This window comes from Lissotriton helveticus, chromosome 1_1, assembly GCF_964261635.1.
Source record: "Lissotriton helveticus chromosome 1_1, aLisHel1.1, whole genome shotgun sequence".
In the NCBI taxonomy this organism is placed as follows: domain Eukaryota; kingdom Metazoa; phylum Chordata; class Amphibia; order Caudata; family Salamandridae; genus Lissotriton; species Lissotriton helveticus.
The window spans coordinates 291,561,657-291,577,990 of record NC_136057.1 but is presented as its reverse complement, the minus strand read 5'-3'; the positions used below and the strand labels follow the sequence as shown (position 1 = coordinate 291,577,990).

At 49.1% G+C, this 16,334-nt stretch overlaps 1 protein-coding gene across 2 annotated transcripts in view; it reads right to left on the bottom strand.

The window, feature by feature from the left end:
* The window catches only part of LOC144769406 (aldo-keto reductase family 1 member B1-like), a 271,640-nt gene extending 255,618 nt beyond the window's left edge, over window positions 1–16,022 (bottom strand). For both annotated transcript variants that reach the window (XM_078653500.1, XM_078653505.1), the window contains exon 1: window positions 15,913–16,022. In XM_078653500.1, the coding sequence (XP_078509626.1) occupies window positions 15,913–15,978 (66 nt within the window). In that variant the 5' untranslated portion in view covers window positions 15,979–16,022. The remainder of the gene's footprint in view (window positions 1–15,912) is intronic.
* Window positions 16,023–16,334: the final 312 nt, after the last annotated feature.

Genomic DNA, 16,334 nt, shown 5'->3' with positions numbered 1-16,334 from the left:
GTTTACAGCTCATAAAACTTCGACAAGTAAAATGTAAAACAACCTATTTCCCCTTAATAAAAGACAGCACAATTAGCGATATCCTTCCCTGGCAATCTCATGTAACTTTTACTCGTATCGTTTTCTGATCGCAGCAAAACCCCTAATACTATTTGCTACCGAAATACAGATATCAATAGAAGCCAATTAGTCCAAATAATTAAAACCATTGCTATACGAACATGGACACATTTTTCTCAAAAATTGAAGCAAAAATCTGGTTCTCACTAACTAACAAAGTGTGCAAATTAGTACTAACTGCCATGTGCTTTGCTTAGAAGAATTATTAAATGGGCAAGGAGTAAGCTTCTTCGGCCATCCGGCCCTAGGCAGATACAGCCCTTCATTTCGACCACTGGTTTTGCCAACACGAAGCGGAGCGAGTAGGGCAGGTGCGGAGAAACAGCGATCGCACCCAAGTTGGCGGACAGGCTCGATCTTCCGAATTGAAGGAGGAGAGGGCGGAGGCGCTCAAAATGGCGGGCGGCACTACGCCGGGGACTCCCCTGACTGCTGCGTCCGCTGGAGGTAGGATTGCGTCCTGCGCTACCCCGGCTTGTCGAGACTCTCACCGCAGCAGCTGGCATAATTTCCACTAGTTTCATTTCGGTGGAGACCCACACTGAGGGAATCCTCCCAGCGCCTGCCTGACTCTAAGATGGCGGTCGGCGGCGATTCTCGGATGGCGATCGCCGCTTCCACTGGCTCGCCCCAACTTCTCCCCGGCCTCCTGCTAATCCTGCGGCCCTCTCTTGGATTTTTGGCCTGCCTCCTGACCTGCTGCCAGTTTGGGGCCACTGCCAGTGCTGGATTGCCTTGTGGCCCTGCAACACGGGCCAGATCCCCGGACCACTCACCCCTCCCCCACATGCCATCAGGGTTCTGAATGTTGCCGGGAGCCGCTGCTCCCGGAATCCACACCGCTTGCGGTTGAATGCACACACAACCCACCGGCTGCCGTGCAGCGCCTCACGGCCAACGCGTGACCGCACAAACAGCGTCAACATGGCCTTCACCACCTGGCGCACTCTCACCCCCACCGTGACGGCTGACTGCAAGCTCTCCAAGATGGTGACGCACCTGCGGCTGGCCTCCAGCTTCATCTCCCACCTTCACTCCTGGACTTCTTGACTTTTGCTTTGTCCTGACCGACACTTTGTTGATGTTTTCGGGAGTTTCTCTGGACTCTAGCCCTCCTCCCATTCCCTCGTCCTTTTACCCTTTTCACCGTGGATGATCCTCAAATGTTCCCTCCCTTTTCTGCTTCCCCTTCTCTCCATACCCTTCCATCCCTCCCACCCTCCCTTTCCACACTTATGGAACTCTGCTCTTTGACTTATTGTAATAACTCTAATCAATGGTATTTGCTTTAGACCTTGCACCATATACCATTCCTATGTGACTCTTAGAGTTTTTCCAGTCATATCCCCTCCCTATGTATATAGAGATAACTCTAATCACTAGTGTATGCAGTAGACCTTTGTACTTCTCTACCATTCCTATGTGACCATTAGAGTATATCCGGTCTTATCCCTTCCCTATGTATATAGAGATAACTCTAATGACTAGTCTCCTATGTGACTTTTAGAGTATATCCATGTGTATCCCTTCCCTCTGTATATAGAGATAACTCTAATCACTGGATCATGCAGTAGTCCGCTTTGCTCTCTTCCATTCCTATGTGACTTTTAGAGTATATCCAGTCTTACCCCTTCCCTATGTATATAGAGATAAATCTAATCACTAATTTATGCAGGAGTCCGCTTTGCTCTCTACCATTCCTATGTGACTCTTAGAGTATATCCATGTGTTTCCCCTCCCTAAGTAGATAGAGATATCACTAATATATGCCTAGAGTTTTTCCATTTGTATCTCCTCTTTGTGTGACTTTATCTCTTGTACATTTGCAATTTTTTTCTGTTTGTACCTTTTTATAACGCATGTAATCCTAAGTCCGTATGTTTTCAACTGGTTCTTATGTAAGTCAAAAATTTGCAATTTTGTTTTTCCGAATGTAACCTTCAGTCCTTATGGTTGTAAACTGGGTCCTATGTAAAGCGCTCTGACACCTTCGGGTAAAGTTCGCGCTATATAAAATCGCATAAATAAAAAATTAAATAAATAAATAAATCCTCCTTGACAAGAGAATGCTACCAGCAAGTGCACAGTACATAACCATAATCTAGTAAGATCAATTCTAGTCTGGGCATTTGTAGAAAAGGTTAAATGGCCTCAATGGTGACAATTACGCATGTTGCCTCGAGTAAGTAACGCCTGTTTAGTAATGTCCTTGGTGTTTGGGGGAATTCTTTGGGGGTCTTCAAAGTACCATAGACCTAACTCAAGGCACTTGTCTCTCCGAAAATGAAACCAGGGAATCTTTACAATACTATGCATGCAGAGGCAGTCTTCAATGATATCTTTTGAGAACGCTAAATACTCTGAGAGACAAATTTTAGCCCATAGATACAATGGGGCAAGTCCTATGCGGTCCTCTATGATTTTTTGGCCCAATTATACATGTAGGTGCTTTTTGGCACCATCAATAATCTTTTGATAAAATTATTCTCTACTAGGTGGAGCTGCTGGCATTTGTTTTGCCCCAATACCCCTGCCAATATATGGTGATAGGGAGGCAATGAGCTCAATAGAGAGTTAATAATTGCTTTGCTGGTTTTTGCCCCAACTTAAATGCAAACCAAAAAAGTTCATCCTCAGCCCTTCTTGTCTGCTGCGCTCTAGCAGTCAACAGAGGATCCCACTGCATCTGGGAATTAAATAAGTTACCCAAGTATGAAAAATGACTAACTTTCTCTATTACCTTTCTCTGGACAACAAAGGTTTTTGTTTTTGTGGTACCCTGGGCCACATACCGCGATATATGATGCATTAAAATTAACTTTTAAATCAAGAGAGGTCATATATTCTGTAAAATCGTCTAGGGATTTCTGCAGACCCATAGCTGCCATTGCCAATAATACCGTGTCATCTGCATATGAGAGCAGAGGGACAAAATTCCTTCCAAATATGGGGAAATCAAGCACCCTTTTAATAAAAATGCCTCTATCCCATTTGTATAAATAGGAAATAAAAACGGGGCTAAAATGTAGCCTTGGCAAACACCCTCCGTAGAAGTGATGGAATTTGTTTTTACCCCCTTACTGCCTTACCCTACAGTAGCCAAAGTATTTGTATGAAGCCTACGAAGAAGGGTTACTAATGATTTTCCGACTCCCATATCTTCCATCATAGCCCACAATTTGTCCCGCTTGACAGTGTCGAAAGCATTGGATAAGTCCATGAAGGCCAGGTGCATTGAACTCTTCATGGACTTCATGTGCTTACTGACAATCCGGGACAAATTGAGGCATTGTTCAGTCGTACTCAGGCCCCTTCAGAAACCATATTGAGTATTTGACCAAGCCCCCTTTTGTGGAGGCCCACTCTTCTAGTCATGCGAGTATGCCAGTACCTTTGCTGTTGCATCGATCAATTATATAGGTCTGTAACACACAGTGTCATTTCTGTCACCCTTTTTAAAAACAGGTACCACTATCACCTCTTTCCAGGACCCCAGCAGTGGCCAATATTGACTGCTTTAAAGATGTTCATTAATAATGGTGCCCACAAATTAGGGTTCCTCTTAAGAAGAACAAGAGGCACCCCGTCTGGACCAGGGTCATTCAGACACATACCCTGTGCAATGACCACTTCTACCTCTTGGACTATGATGGACAGACTGAGCTGTAAAGCTTCAGTTAGATCATAGGGTATTTCCCGTACTACCTGTTCTGTCCTCCTATGTGAAGGGTTAAAAATAGTGGTAAGGGGTGTGGCTTGACGGGCGAAGATGGCGGTCGCAGCCTTGTAGAGCTCCCGCCGGCCCGGACATGATCCGTCTGCTTATCCTGACCCCTGAGCCCATTCCGCCATTCCTTAGCGGGGCGAGTGTTGGTAGCGGCGCTGAGAATCCTCCGGCTCCACGAGCGGCTTCCCTGGGCGACCCGGCGGAGCTGCGCTGCTGACGGAGACGTGCGGCCTGGTCTTTGCCACTGAGACCGGGGCCTCGATTTTGGAGCAGCTGTGGAGAGCGCTGCTGGACCGGCAGACTGTGTGGCTGGCGGGCTGGCCCTGGGCGGCGGAGGCTCCGAGGTACTGTGGCTGGGCGCCGAGCTGTCTCGCCGCACACAGGGGAGGCGCTAGAAGTGCCTGGAGGACGCGGAGGCCTACATCGCTGCCGGTAAGCCGGGACCTGGATTTTCGCGCTCCCCGGGCCGGCCGCAGCCAGGGCCGGCGCTGATCGCAGGAGGTGCCTGGGTGCCTCGGGGACTGTGGAGACTGCGGCAGGCTGTGAGTAGCGCTGCTGGGCTGCCCTCGGAAAGCGAACCCGTGGGCCATACTACAAATTGAAATACGGGACCTGCTTAAGGCTGCCTGCGGGCTATCTTGATCCTCCCCAACACGTAGTTGGCGTGGCCGGCGGGAGGACAGTAGAGACACCCAGAGACCCGAGTGGGCCGCGGGATTCGGAGCGGTCCACTGAGAGGCCCACGGAGTGGCCGAAGAGAGGGACTGGTGACCGGCCTACATTGGATCAGTGACGCTGCCCGGGCTTGGCTGGAGCCCAGTTCATCTCCGGTGGCCGCGGTGCCACGGACAGTCCCCATTGTCACGCTCCTTTGTGGATCCTTCCCATACTGTAGCCCTCCAGCTACACACAGCCATGACCAGGGGAGGTGGTGGCCCGCCTAAGCAGGGGCCCATCAATAAATTTACAGGGCCCAGCGGGGGGTCTGGTCGCCCGGTGGCGGTGGTGGAACGGGGCCGGATAATGCGGCGCTCATGGCGGCGATCACCCAGTCCAGGGATATGCTGGACGCAAAGATTGGGGCGGTAGGCGCGGATGTGACCCTGTTGCGCCAAGATCTGCGAAACGCCGTGGAACGGATTACAGAGACGGAGTCGCGGATCTCGGTGGTGGAAGACGATGTGGGGACCCTGAAACGCAAGATGGCTGCGATGGAACACATCCAAAAGAACCTAGCAACCCGAGTGGAGGACGCTGAAGGTCGCGCACGTAGAAACAACCTACGCTTTGTTGGTTTTCCGGAGCGGTGTGAGAAGGACAATATGGAACTGTTTCTAACCCAATGGCTAGAAAGTTGGCTCCCCTCAGGGGCCCTTTCCAATTGCTTCATCATTGAACGAGCACATCGCGCCTTGACACAGCGACCGCCGGAGGGTGAGCGTCCCAGAGCTGTCATCGCCAGACTGTTGAACTATCATGATAGGGATGTTATCCTACGAGAGGCGAGAGCCAGAGACTCCATTATGTATGAAAATCGGAAGATCATGATTTTTCCCGACTATACCAGATTAGTGCAGCAGCAGCGCCGTACCTTTTTAGATGCCAAAGCCAAATTGCGAGGTCTGAAGATTCAATATTCCCTGTTGTACCCGGCCCGCCTGCGGGTTGTCTATCAGTCCCGGACTCACTTTTTCGATTCTCCTGAGGACGTCTTCAAGTGGACCGACGAGTCTGTGCCGATCAGGCCGCATGCCCAGCCGGGCCTGAATCCTGGTGCCCCTGGAGGTTCGTCGCAGGAACAGCGAGGTCAACCGGTCCGGAGCGGACGACATCGGAGGTCCCGGTCGAGGAAGAGGTCCGCATCCGCCAGCGCGACTCAGGATAGCGGAGCTATTGCATCTGACCAATCCGAGGATAATTCTTGAGACCCTGGGAAGGGACACGCTACTTGGCTGATGCAGTGGACTCAGACTGCTGAAGAGCCCACAGCCGGGCTTCGTCCCTGGGACGTGAGGGCGCTGCCCACAGTATTTGTTCTTGGGGGTGATTTAGCTGTAATTGGAGTTGCGGATGGAGGTTCAGGGGGGACTTGATGGTGGCCTTCAACCACCACACGTTGTGGGAGTTGGCTAGGGGCGGGGCGGGCTTTACTGTTCCTAAAGGGGGTTGGGATCCATTGGTATGGTTGGTCTTGGGCCCTCTGTTTTGGGCCCGGGGCTGCCCATGCCGCGACAGGTACTTCAGTGTTCTATGAGGTATAGGGGTGGAGGGTGTTGGGGGCAGGGGATAGGGGAGGGAACTGTGGGGGTAAGGATGACTGGGAGGGGAGGTCAGACAGGAGTTGTTTTTGTTGAGGTTGGGAGGGTCTGGGATGGGTGGGGGGGGAAATGCACGTGCTGCTAACAAATGTTCTGTAGACCGTTCGGGGTGTGTGGGGGTGGCGCGGGGGACCTACCTGTTGGACCTCACTTGACTATGGCTGACATGGCTCATGGACTCCCCGGAGAGTCCCTACGGATAATCACCTGGAATGTCAGGGGGATGCTTGATACGATTAAACGGGGAGCTGTTTTGCGTTGGGGGAAGAGGGAATCTGCTGATGTGCTCTTGCTCCAAGAAACACCCATGATGGGCTCTAAGGTACTTAGCTTGCAGAGGTTTGGCTATCATCAGGTCTTCCATGCGGGTTTCATCAGGGGGTCCAGAGGTGTAGCTATTCTGGTACACCGCAGGGTGGCCTACATCCATGAGAGGCAGTGGGCAGACCCACAAGGCCGCTATATATTTGTCAAAGGTATGGTGGGTACTGAGCCGGTGGTCTTTGGTAGTGTCTTTGCCCCTCCCCCCCTGCAGTGGGCCCTGTCCGAGAAGCTATTCACAGTGTGGGATGATATCCCGGAGTCCTTGGCTGTGGTTGGGGGCGACTGGAATGAGGTGATGGATGTTTGTATGGACCGTCAGCGGCGACAGGGGGTGCTTGCTGGCTCTTCCCCAGTTTCCCCTACCCGATTGCAAGCTGTGGCTGAGGGATTGGGATGGGTGGATGTATGGCGACATATGCACCCTGCAGCACGCGACTACACGTATGTTTCTGCGGTTCATGGCTCGTTCTCGAGACTGGATTATGTGTTTGTGCCTGGTGTCTGCCTGAGCAGGGTGCGCGAAGCTGCGATATTACCAAAGGGGACTGCCAGATCATTCCCCAGTATCAGTCAAAGTGGGACTCCTTAGGAAGCGACAACCCTTCCGATGGAGGATGTCCTCGTGGCATCTTCAGCAGCCCGGCTATGTCCAACACCTGCGGGAGGCCATCGCCCATTACTGGCGGGAAAATCTAATAGACGGCATGGACGCAGCGGTGGTGTGGGAGGCTATGAAACCCACTATAAGGGGGGTAGACATCGCATGGTGTGCTGCGGCCCGCCGCAGACAGCGGGAGTCGACCACTGCGGCTGCCAAACTAGTGGAGGACCTGGAGCAGCGGAGCCGGGGAGGGGGAGATGAGGTAGCGATACGGTTGCTTCTCCAAGCACAACAGTCCTATGCTTCTATATTGCTGGATGAGGCTAAGCAGGCGTAGTTGGACACGCAGAGCAGAATATACCAATGGGGAGATAAGTCCTGTACCATGCTCCATAGGCTCTGTCAGCATAGCCTTCAACCGATCACACTGCCGGGCCTCACTGCTGAGGACGGCGTAGCGATTACAGACCCGGCTGAACTTGCGGCGAGCTTTGCCGATTATTTCAGGGCACAATATGTCCCGCGAGACTGCCTCCCTGTGGATGACGTAGCTAAATTCATAGACGACTTACCGCCTCGGGCTGTATCCGGTGAGGCCAGGAAGGCACTTGATGCTCCCCTTATGGCTGACGAACTGGGGGAGGCGCTGGGCCAACTCAATGTAGGGAAGGCACCTGGACCAAGTGGCTACCCCTGTGAATTTTTTAAGAAATTCCAACTCCTCCTGGGACCCCACTATTGGTGCGCACTGGAGGTGGCACGCGAGCGGGGTAGGTTGCCTCCTGACTGGCGCCACGCTGAAATTGTGGTTTTCCAAAAACCGGATAGACCCCCTGACAGACATGACTCGTATCGCCCTATCTCGCTGCTCAATATAGAGGCTAAAATACTGGCAAAGGCACTAGCAAACCGCTTACTCCCATATATGACGGACCTGGTCCATCCTGACCAGGCAGGCTTTATGCCTCATCGGGCGACACGGCACAACATCCGGCGTGCGCAGGCAGCGGTGGATGCCATGGGGGCCACGGGGGAACGAGCGGCTTTGCTACTGGCGGATATCCATAAGGCTTTCGATTCGGTCAGCTGGGCGTACCTTTTTGCGCTCCTGTCTCGACTTAACCTGGGCCCGGTGTTCCTGTCCTATGTTTCACTGCTGTACACCGATATTACGGCATCCGTGCGGGTTGCTGGGGCCATCTCGGCGACGTTCCCTATTGGACGGGGGACCCGTCAGGGGTGCCCCTTGTCCCCATACTTATTCGCCCTAGCCATGGAGCCTCTGGCCGCTTGGGTGCGCATTGACGCACAGATCCGGGGCTTTGTTTGGACTGAAACTCTTGTCGATAGAATCGCTTTATATGCGGACGACGTCCTCTTCTTCCTCACAGACTTAAGTCGCTCGGGACCCCGAGTCTTAGAAATCATGCGCATTTTTGGTGAGGTCTCGGGCCTCTATTTGAATTTAGGCAAATCCACCATTTGGGTACTGGGGGGCGCAGAGGAGACAGATCCCTGGGCGACGGGCTTACAGTTGGCAACCGGAGGCTTGAAATATTTGGGGGTTTTCCTTTCGGAATCCATCCACACCACGTGGGAACGCAACGTTGTGCCCGTGTGGGAAAAGGTTCAGGCGGATATTAAAATATGGTCCCGGATGCCTCTAACTATCTTCGGCAGATCCGCAATATTCAAGATGGTGGCTCTTCCGCGTCTGTTGTACCAGTTGCAGAACTATCCTCATCCCATCCCTCCCCAGTGGTTTCGGCAGGTAAACTCTGCATTAGGTCGCTTCCTATGGGCTGGGGGCGCGGCCAGAGTGGCACTACGGACATGCTTCCTCTCCACGTATTGCGGCGGCTTAGCCACCCCAGATTTGCTGTCTTATTATCAAGCCTCCCAGCTGCTAATACTCAATGAGTGGTGGTATGGTGATAGGGGAGACCCGGCATACGCCCTGGAACGCTCATTGATGGGAGATAGTACACTGCACACGATTCTTTATTCAGCCCGGTTGCGGCGGACATTGCCGTGCGTCATGAAAACTGTCTTTGCCGTGTGGCGGCAGGCGTTACGTCGCATGGGTTGGTGGGGTAGACTGACTGCGGAAACGCCGCTGTGGCATAACGGACGACTCCCCGAACTGTCCACACTGCCGGGATTCGGCGGCTGGGAAGCGATAGGAATTTCGACGCTGGGACATGTCATGTCCGGGGTTACTCTCAAATTGTTCCAGGAACTCAGTGCTGAGTTCCATATGCCTCAAACCCAATTCTTTCGCTATTTACAATTTCGTCATGCACTTACTCCCAGTATTGCTGATCTGGACTCACTCCCTGAGTTTAGCCCTGTTGAAGCGAAGGTATTCATGGGAGACCTTGGAGATAAGAAGGTCTCTCGTATCTACCAGACGATGGTTACTCATTGCTCCTCTACCCTACTCCCTCTGAAGGCGGCTTGGGAGGCTGACATCGGTCCCCTGGATGAAGATGACTGGAGAGAGGCCCTAGAGTCCCCGCGGGGGACCGCGATAGCAATGAGGCTTAGACTGATCCAGTACCTACATAGGTCTTATTATACTCGGGAGCGGCTCTGGAAGGCTGGACTAATTGGTTCGCTGGAATGTCTGCGGTGCGGCGCTGCTGTGGGTACACTGCTGCATACGGTGTGGTCATGTCCTAGACTGATTGGATTTTGGAGGGGTGTATGGAATTGCCTGTCTGAAGTCCTGGGATGGGACCTTCCACGCACTCACCGATTAGGGTTACTCCACATCCTTGAGGGGGTTGGTGGGAACTTATACAAACGCCACCTATTGCTCTTGGGGTTGGTAGATGCCAAACGGGACCTGGCCCGAGCGTGGAAGGGAGATCGAGCCCCCCCCCTGTGTGCATGGAGAGCCGGCCTGGATTATTATATGGGGCTGGAGCGACCTGTGTTTGAGGCAAGAGGCTGCCCCCGTAAACACTTCAAGATCTGGAAGAGGTGGGCAGACTATAGAGAGTTGCCTTTGGATCCCCCTGTGGTACATGAGGAAGAAATATAGGTGGGGTTCCCATACGGACCTGTAACTGTGCCATGCCTGTCACACTACGAACAAGTACAACCGAGCTTCTATTGCACGTGCATGGGGTTAGGGAGGGATAAGGGGTGGGTAGTGGGGCAGTTGGGCATTGGGAGTTGGTGGGGTAGGGGTGGGGGAGGGGGCTAATTGGTTTATTTTACTCTAAATTGGTTTAGCTATGACAATGTACACTGTACTACTATGCCTGGTGGAGCTCTCCTGACTGTGGGGAACCACTTCTTTCACTCTGCTCAGCTCAATCAATAAAATTTTGTTGTGAAAAAAAAAAATAGTGGTAAAAATAAGCTCCGCAGGCTTCACCAAGGATCAGTGAATCCATCGGTTTCACATCTTCAGTAAACATTGGCTGATTTATAATTTCCCAGAACTTTTTGGAGTCTTTGAGGGAACCTGCACTTTCCAGATCCTCCCAGTCCTTCTTCCTCAATTCTCTTTTCTAAGTTCAATCACCTTTTTATAATTACCCCTCATAGTTTTTATTTGCTCTCTGTCACTAGGAATGGTATGCAGTGCCCTTTTTTTTTAGCTCCTTATGTGTTTTGGTGCATTCATTCTTAAACCAACGCACCAGTGGGGATTGCTTTTGGGAGGTGTTCTTAATCACCCTCAGAGAGATTTCGGTGCAAAGCGCTTTGAAATCTAATACTACTTCAATCGGGGTAGTATCTAACTTCAAACACCCATCTATTAGATTAGAGTTACCCATAGCTGGCAAGATTTCAGATTGCTTATGTGTGACATTTTCATATTCTCTTTTTTATTTTTTTTATTTCTTTATTTGAGTTTCAAGTTTACACATTCCCCCTCCCCATCCCCGGAGAACAGGAACCCAGCATTCTTTAATTTTATTACAGCAAAACAGTAATAAACATAAACAATTTATACAGAAGAAAAAGAACACATCGCAAGAATACCATGATAATAGGTTTGCGGCAGGTTTCCCCAATATATTACTTCCAAAATCATACATCCTGAATCCATAATAGTAATGGCGCCCAAATCTGCAAGCCCCTATTCCGCTTAACTCTCCCTTTGTTTCTATAGATTGCGACCTCCAAGCTACAGGTCGCAAGCAGCCGAGTTCTCCATTCAAGAAATGAGGGAGGTAGCGGATCTATCCAGGCTGATGCGACACACAGCCTAAATACAGCCATGGCTACAAAGATCAGTCCTTGTATTTCGGGTGGTCGGGTGGTCGGGTGGTACTGGTTAAACCCAACAACACCTCTTTGTTAGTAATATCAACCCTACATTGGGCAATGTGAGATAGAAAATCAGAGACTTCCGCTAGTACTTTAACCAGAACAGGGCACGAGGCGAACATATGAGTTATATCCGCTGCGGGTGATGCACATCGTGGACAGGTTGTCCCTTTCCCGGTCCCCCATTTAGCTATTTTTCCAGGTGTGTAGTAAAGTGAAAAGAATGTTTTAAAAAGCTTGTGCCTGGAGTTTCATAGACATTAAACAAGTCAGTGACATATCATAATCATCGCGGGACATCTGAGGTGAAATCCCCAACCTAGTATGCCATACCATCCCGTGCTTATCAATATCGTCGGGTAATAATATATTTAAATCTTCATATATCTCCCCGATTCTCGGAGTTTTAGCTAATCCGAGTTTATCGATAATTTGACTAGGTTGGAATTTGATACGACCGCCTGCTTTTTTTAATAGAAAGTCCCGCACCTGGAGAAATTTAAAAAAGTCCCTATTCGACAAACCAAACTCTACTTTCAATGCGTCAAATGTTTTAAGTCCATTAATAGAAAAAAAACACCCAAGATGTGTGACTCCTGCATCCACCCACCGCTTTGTACATACATCATGGAATATATTCGGAAGGTCCGTATTCTGTGACATGGGGGTATAACAGGAGTAGCGACCTAAACCAACAAATTTTTTAACATTACCCCAAACTTTAAAAACGCTAGAATTAGTCTTGAATTTCACTTTTTTAAAGTAATCATCGTTGATGTGGCGCCACAGACAGCCAGCACTTCCGTCACCCAAAATAAGTTCTTGTGGAGTAGATACCCTACACCCCACCAAGTTAACCATTAAAAAATTAGAGCTGTATTTTAAAACTGTAGCCCAATGATACAGTTTAAAATTGGGTAGTGACCATCCCCCTCTATCTCTGGGTAAGGTAATCCATCTAAGTGCCCGGCGAGGTCTGTTGTATGCCCAAACAAAACGTAAAAACATAGTATCTATGTTTTGAAAGATCAATGGAGGGAAGTCTAAGCAAATAGCTCGGAAAAAATATAGAAACTTTGGAAAAAATAACATTTTCACTACATTAGATCTACCCCCAATGGATAAATGCAAATTATGTATCCGAAGTAGTTCATGTTTGGTGCGGTGCATAAGGGGATTGATGTTGTCTTCTACTATATTTTCTATCTTTGCACTAATGCTAACCCCTAAATATATCGCCCTAGCACATATCATAGGATCGTTCATCACTATTTTATCATTCAAAACTATCTGGGTTTTACTAGAATTCAATTTATATCCCGATACACACCCAAAATCATAAGCCTCTTTTTCAATCTGTCTTATAGCATTATTAGGATCCCCTGTAACAATGGCTATATCGTCTGCATAAGCCATACATTTAGTTTCCAAATCTCGAATTTTAATTGGGGGGATTAAGGCATTTGTTTCCAATCTTTGTAAAAATGCATCGATATAGATTACATCCTGCGCAGGCTGCAGACAGTACAGAACTGCGCAGCCCGCTTACTGCTGGAAATCCCCCGTAGACACCCAGTAAGGGCCGGACTGGTCAGCCTTCATTGGCTACCAGTTCGCCAAAGAATTCTTTTTAAGGCAATGTGCATTGCCCATCAAGCATTCTGGGACACTGGACCAATCATTACTCGTAACCTAGTCACTCACTACACCCCCAACAGAAGTCTCCGTTCCAGCCAGACCTTTCTAGCCGTGACCCCTAGAATAAAAAGATCTAGGTCTGGCGGTAGGACCTTCGCCCATAATGCCTCCAGGACTTGGAACGCTCTGCCACTTCACCTAAGAGCCAATTCCAACCTTACCTCATTCCACAAACAACTTAAAACCTTCCTCTTTAACTCATCCATTTAACCCCGTTCCCCTCTGTGCTTCCGGATGGTTCTGGTTATCATTAGCGCTTGGATGCCTCAGGGCAACAATTCGCGCTTTACAAATACAAATACAATTACAAATACAAATACAATAGATGGCGAACAGGAGGGGGGAGCAGGGATACCCTAGTCTAGTACCCCTGGTAATGGCAAAGCTTTCCGAAAGAGCCCCATTGATCAGAACACGGGCGTTCGGTTTAACATACAACCGCTTAATTGCGGTTATAAATATTTCGCCAATCCCACATTTGGTCATGGCTGCCCACATGTATTTCCAGGAGACCCTATCGAACGCTTATTTTCATATTCTCAATGTAATTATGAGTGACCGTCAACAAATATGAGTGACACTTTCTCGTCAACAAAATCAAGCAATAAAGATGAGGAGAACATAAGTTCTCAGGATAGTAAGGATGAGTGAGGCACACATAGGTAACAGCCAGGCTGTATTATTTCAAAAAGACTTTAGCTTGCGCATCACTATAAAAATGATCAGCTGAGCGGTCCAACCGGCCCAGCTGCCGCCTGCTACCTGCCCAGCAAGCCACAGAGCTACACCACACTTTACTTACTTACTGATCTGTGCCCTCTGGTTTATGTACCATGGAGGAGAGGCCTTACTGAAACACTCTTCACTCTCCTCTCTCTAGTGACCCTCGTTTTAGGGCTAGCGTCATTCCTGTATTTTCATTCAACATCTTCATTAAAGGTTCCAATTTGACCAGAATTGAATTATCAAAGAACATGCCAATACAGCTCTCCGTGCGTCACTTCGAGTGTTTCTAAGCGCTGTAAATATAGGATGATAGCATTATCCAGTATCGTGATTTTAAGTTTACCAGTCTCAGAAAGATGTAAGGACAATTGGGCCTCACAAGGATTCAGGCTCACGAACTGCAGGTCACTGAAGTACCATTGAGCAATTTTATAAGTAGATTTATTAACACTTTGTCCAAAAAACTCGATAGTTTTGCATTATTTTCTAACTTGTACATCTTTAATATTACGTTGTTGTTTTTTATGTGGAATATATATCCAGTCATCATCTACTGTAGTCGGCTGTATGTTCGTTTAATAAAAAGAAAAAAGCTTAAAACATGTTACAAGCCTGGGGAATATGCCAAACAAAAGATTGTACTCTGTGTTTCCAAACTTTTACCATTTAGGCCTTGATTACTATTACATCATTATTTTGCGATCCTGGCATGAAAGCGCTGTGCAGAAGAGCAGGCCAAGCAAAGTGTATGTGCAAAAGAGGCCCTTCGTGCAAGCTGTGTGCAGCACTTCTCTGCTGTTCATCCCGACAACAAAAGCAGTGCTGCTGTGTCACTGTTGTGGTTTTGTAAGTAAACTGTCACTGAAAACAGATGCTAGACATCAGCCACACTAGCTAGGCTAGGGTAACACATAGCAGTTCACCCGCATGCTGTGCTGTAGAAGCGATACAAAAGGGGATGATGGACGGAGCGTTTGAACAAATGAAACACTCACCCGCAGTCAACTGATCTGGGTTTAATCCATCACCATTCTTTAGTTCACTCAGCCACCCCAGTTCAGACATGGCTATATGCAAATCAGTCTGACCCTGTGCCTTATGGGAACAGTCCAGCCCGAACTGCCAAGCCATGTCTTCCCTGGACCGGAAACAAGCATCCTGGGACCGGTTTCGGATTCATAATCCTCATCAGCCAGGCTATCTTGAATCCAGTGGCCAAGTGAACAAGGGACTCACGTCTGAGCATACCGTGCCACACTTAGGGCGAACAAAGCGATACAAAAGGGGATGATGGACGGAGCGTTTGAACAAATCAAACACTCACCCCCAGTCAACTGATCTAGGTTTAATCCATCACCATTCTTTAGTTCACTCAGCCACCCCAGTTCAGACATGGCTATATGCAAATCAGTCTGACCCTGTGCCTTATGGGAACAGTCCAGCCCGAACTGCCAAGCCATGTCTTCCCTGGACCGGAAACAAGCATCCTGGGACCGGTTTCGGATTCATAATCCTCATCAGCCAGGCTATCTTGAATCCAGTGGCCAAGTGAACAAGGGACTCACGTCTGAGCATACCCTGCCACACTTAGGGCGAACAAAGCGATACAAAAGGGGATGATGGACGGAGCGTTTGAACAAATCAAACACTCACCCCCAGTCAACTGATCTGGGTTTAATCCATCACCATTCTTTAGTTCACTCAGTTCAACTAAAGAATGGTGATGGATTAAACCCAGATCAGTTGACTGGGGGTGAGTGTTTGATTTGTTCAAACGCTCCGTCCATCCTCCCCCTTTTGTATCGTGCTGTAGAAGGTCAGCCTCTGAGCCATTTATATAAATAAGTCATTAATAAGTGACTTAAATATTAAAGATAAATACCAGATCTTACTTTTCTATCCGGGGAGGTTTTTACACGTTAAAAACATATGTATGGGGTCACCACAGCATTTGCACCTTCGGGACTCATTAACTGAAGCTCACTCCGGGGCAGTCAGATTTTGCCAGGTATGTAGAAGAGGAGTCAAGTTGTGTAGAGTTTACACATGAGCTGGAAGCCCCTTTTGCCACACCGTGTGATCTGCCTGATCCATGCCCAAGAACACTTTACCTGCCACGTGCCCAGCCCCAGAGCTGGCATGAGAGCCCCGGTGTTCATCTTCACGCTGGTGGCCATGACTGCTGGAGGTCGCGAGGCAGCTCTTCTGGAGACGAACTTCTGTCAGAAAGGTGCGCGTGAGATGGAGGAAGCGCGAGCTCTGCAAGCTCTTGTACTAGCGAGCGAGGGGACACGCCTGAAAGCTCTGTGTACTTGGATTGCCTGGGACTTCTACGATTGTGATTTCCCAGGCCGTTGTGGCCCGAACAAGTCAGAAAAAGTCATAACATTTCCAACCAGTTGTGCCACGCCCCCCCCCAAAGCAAATCCTTTTCTTGTCTCTAACCACGAATGCATACTTTAACATATGAAAGGCAACTTTGCATCAGATTAGCAGAAAAAAACCACAGACATACATTGCAGAGCCGAAAAAG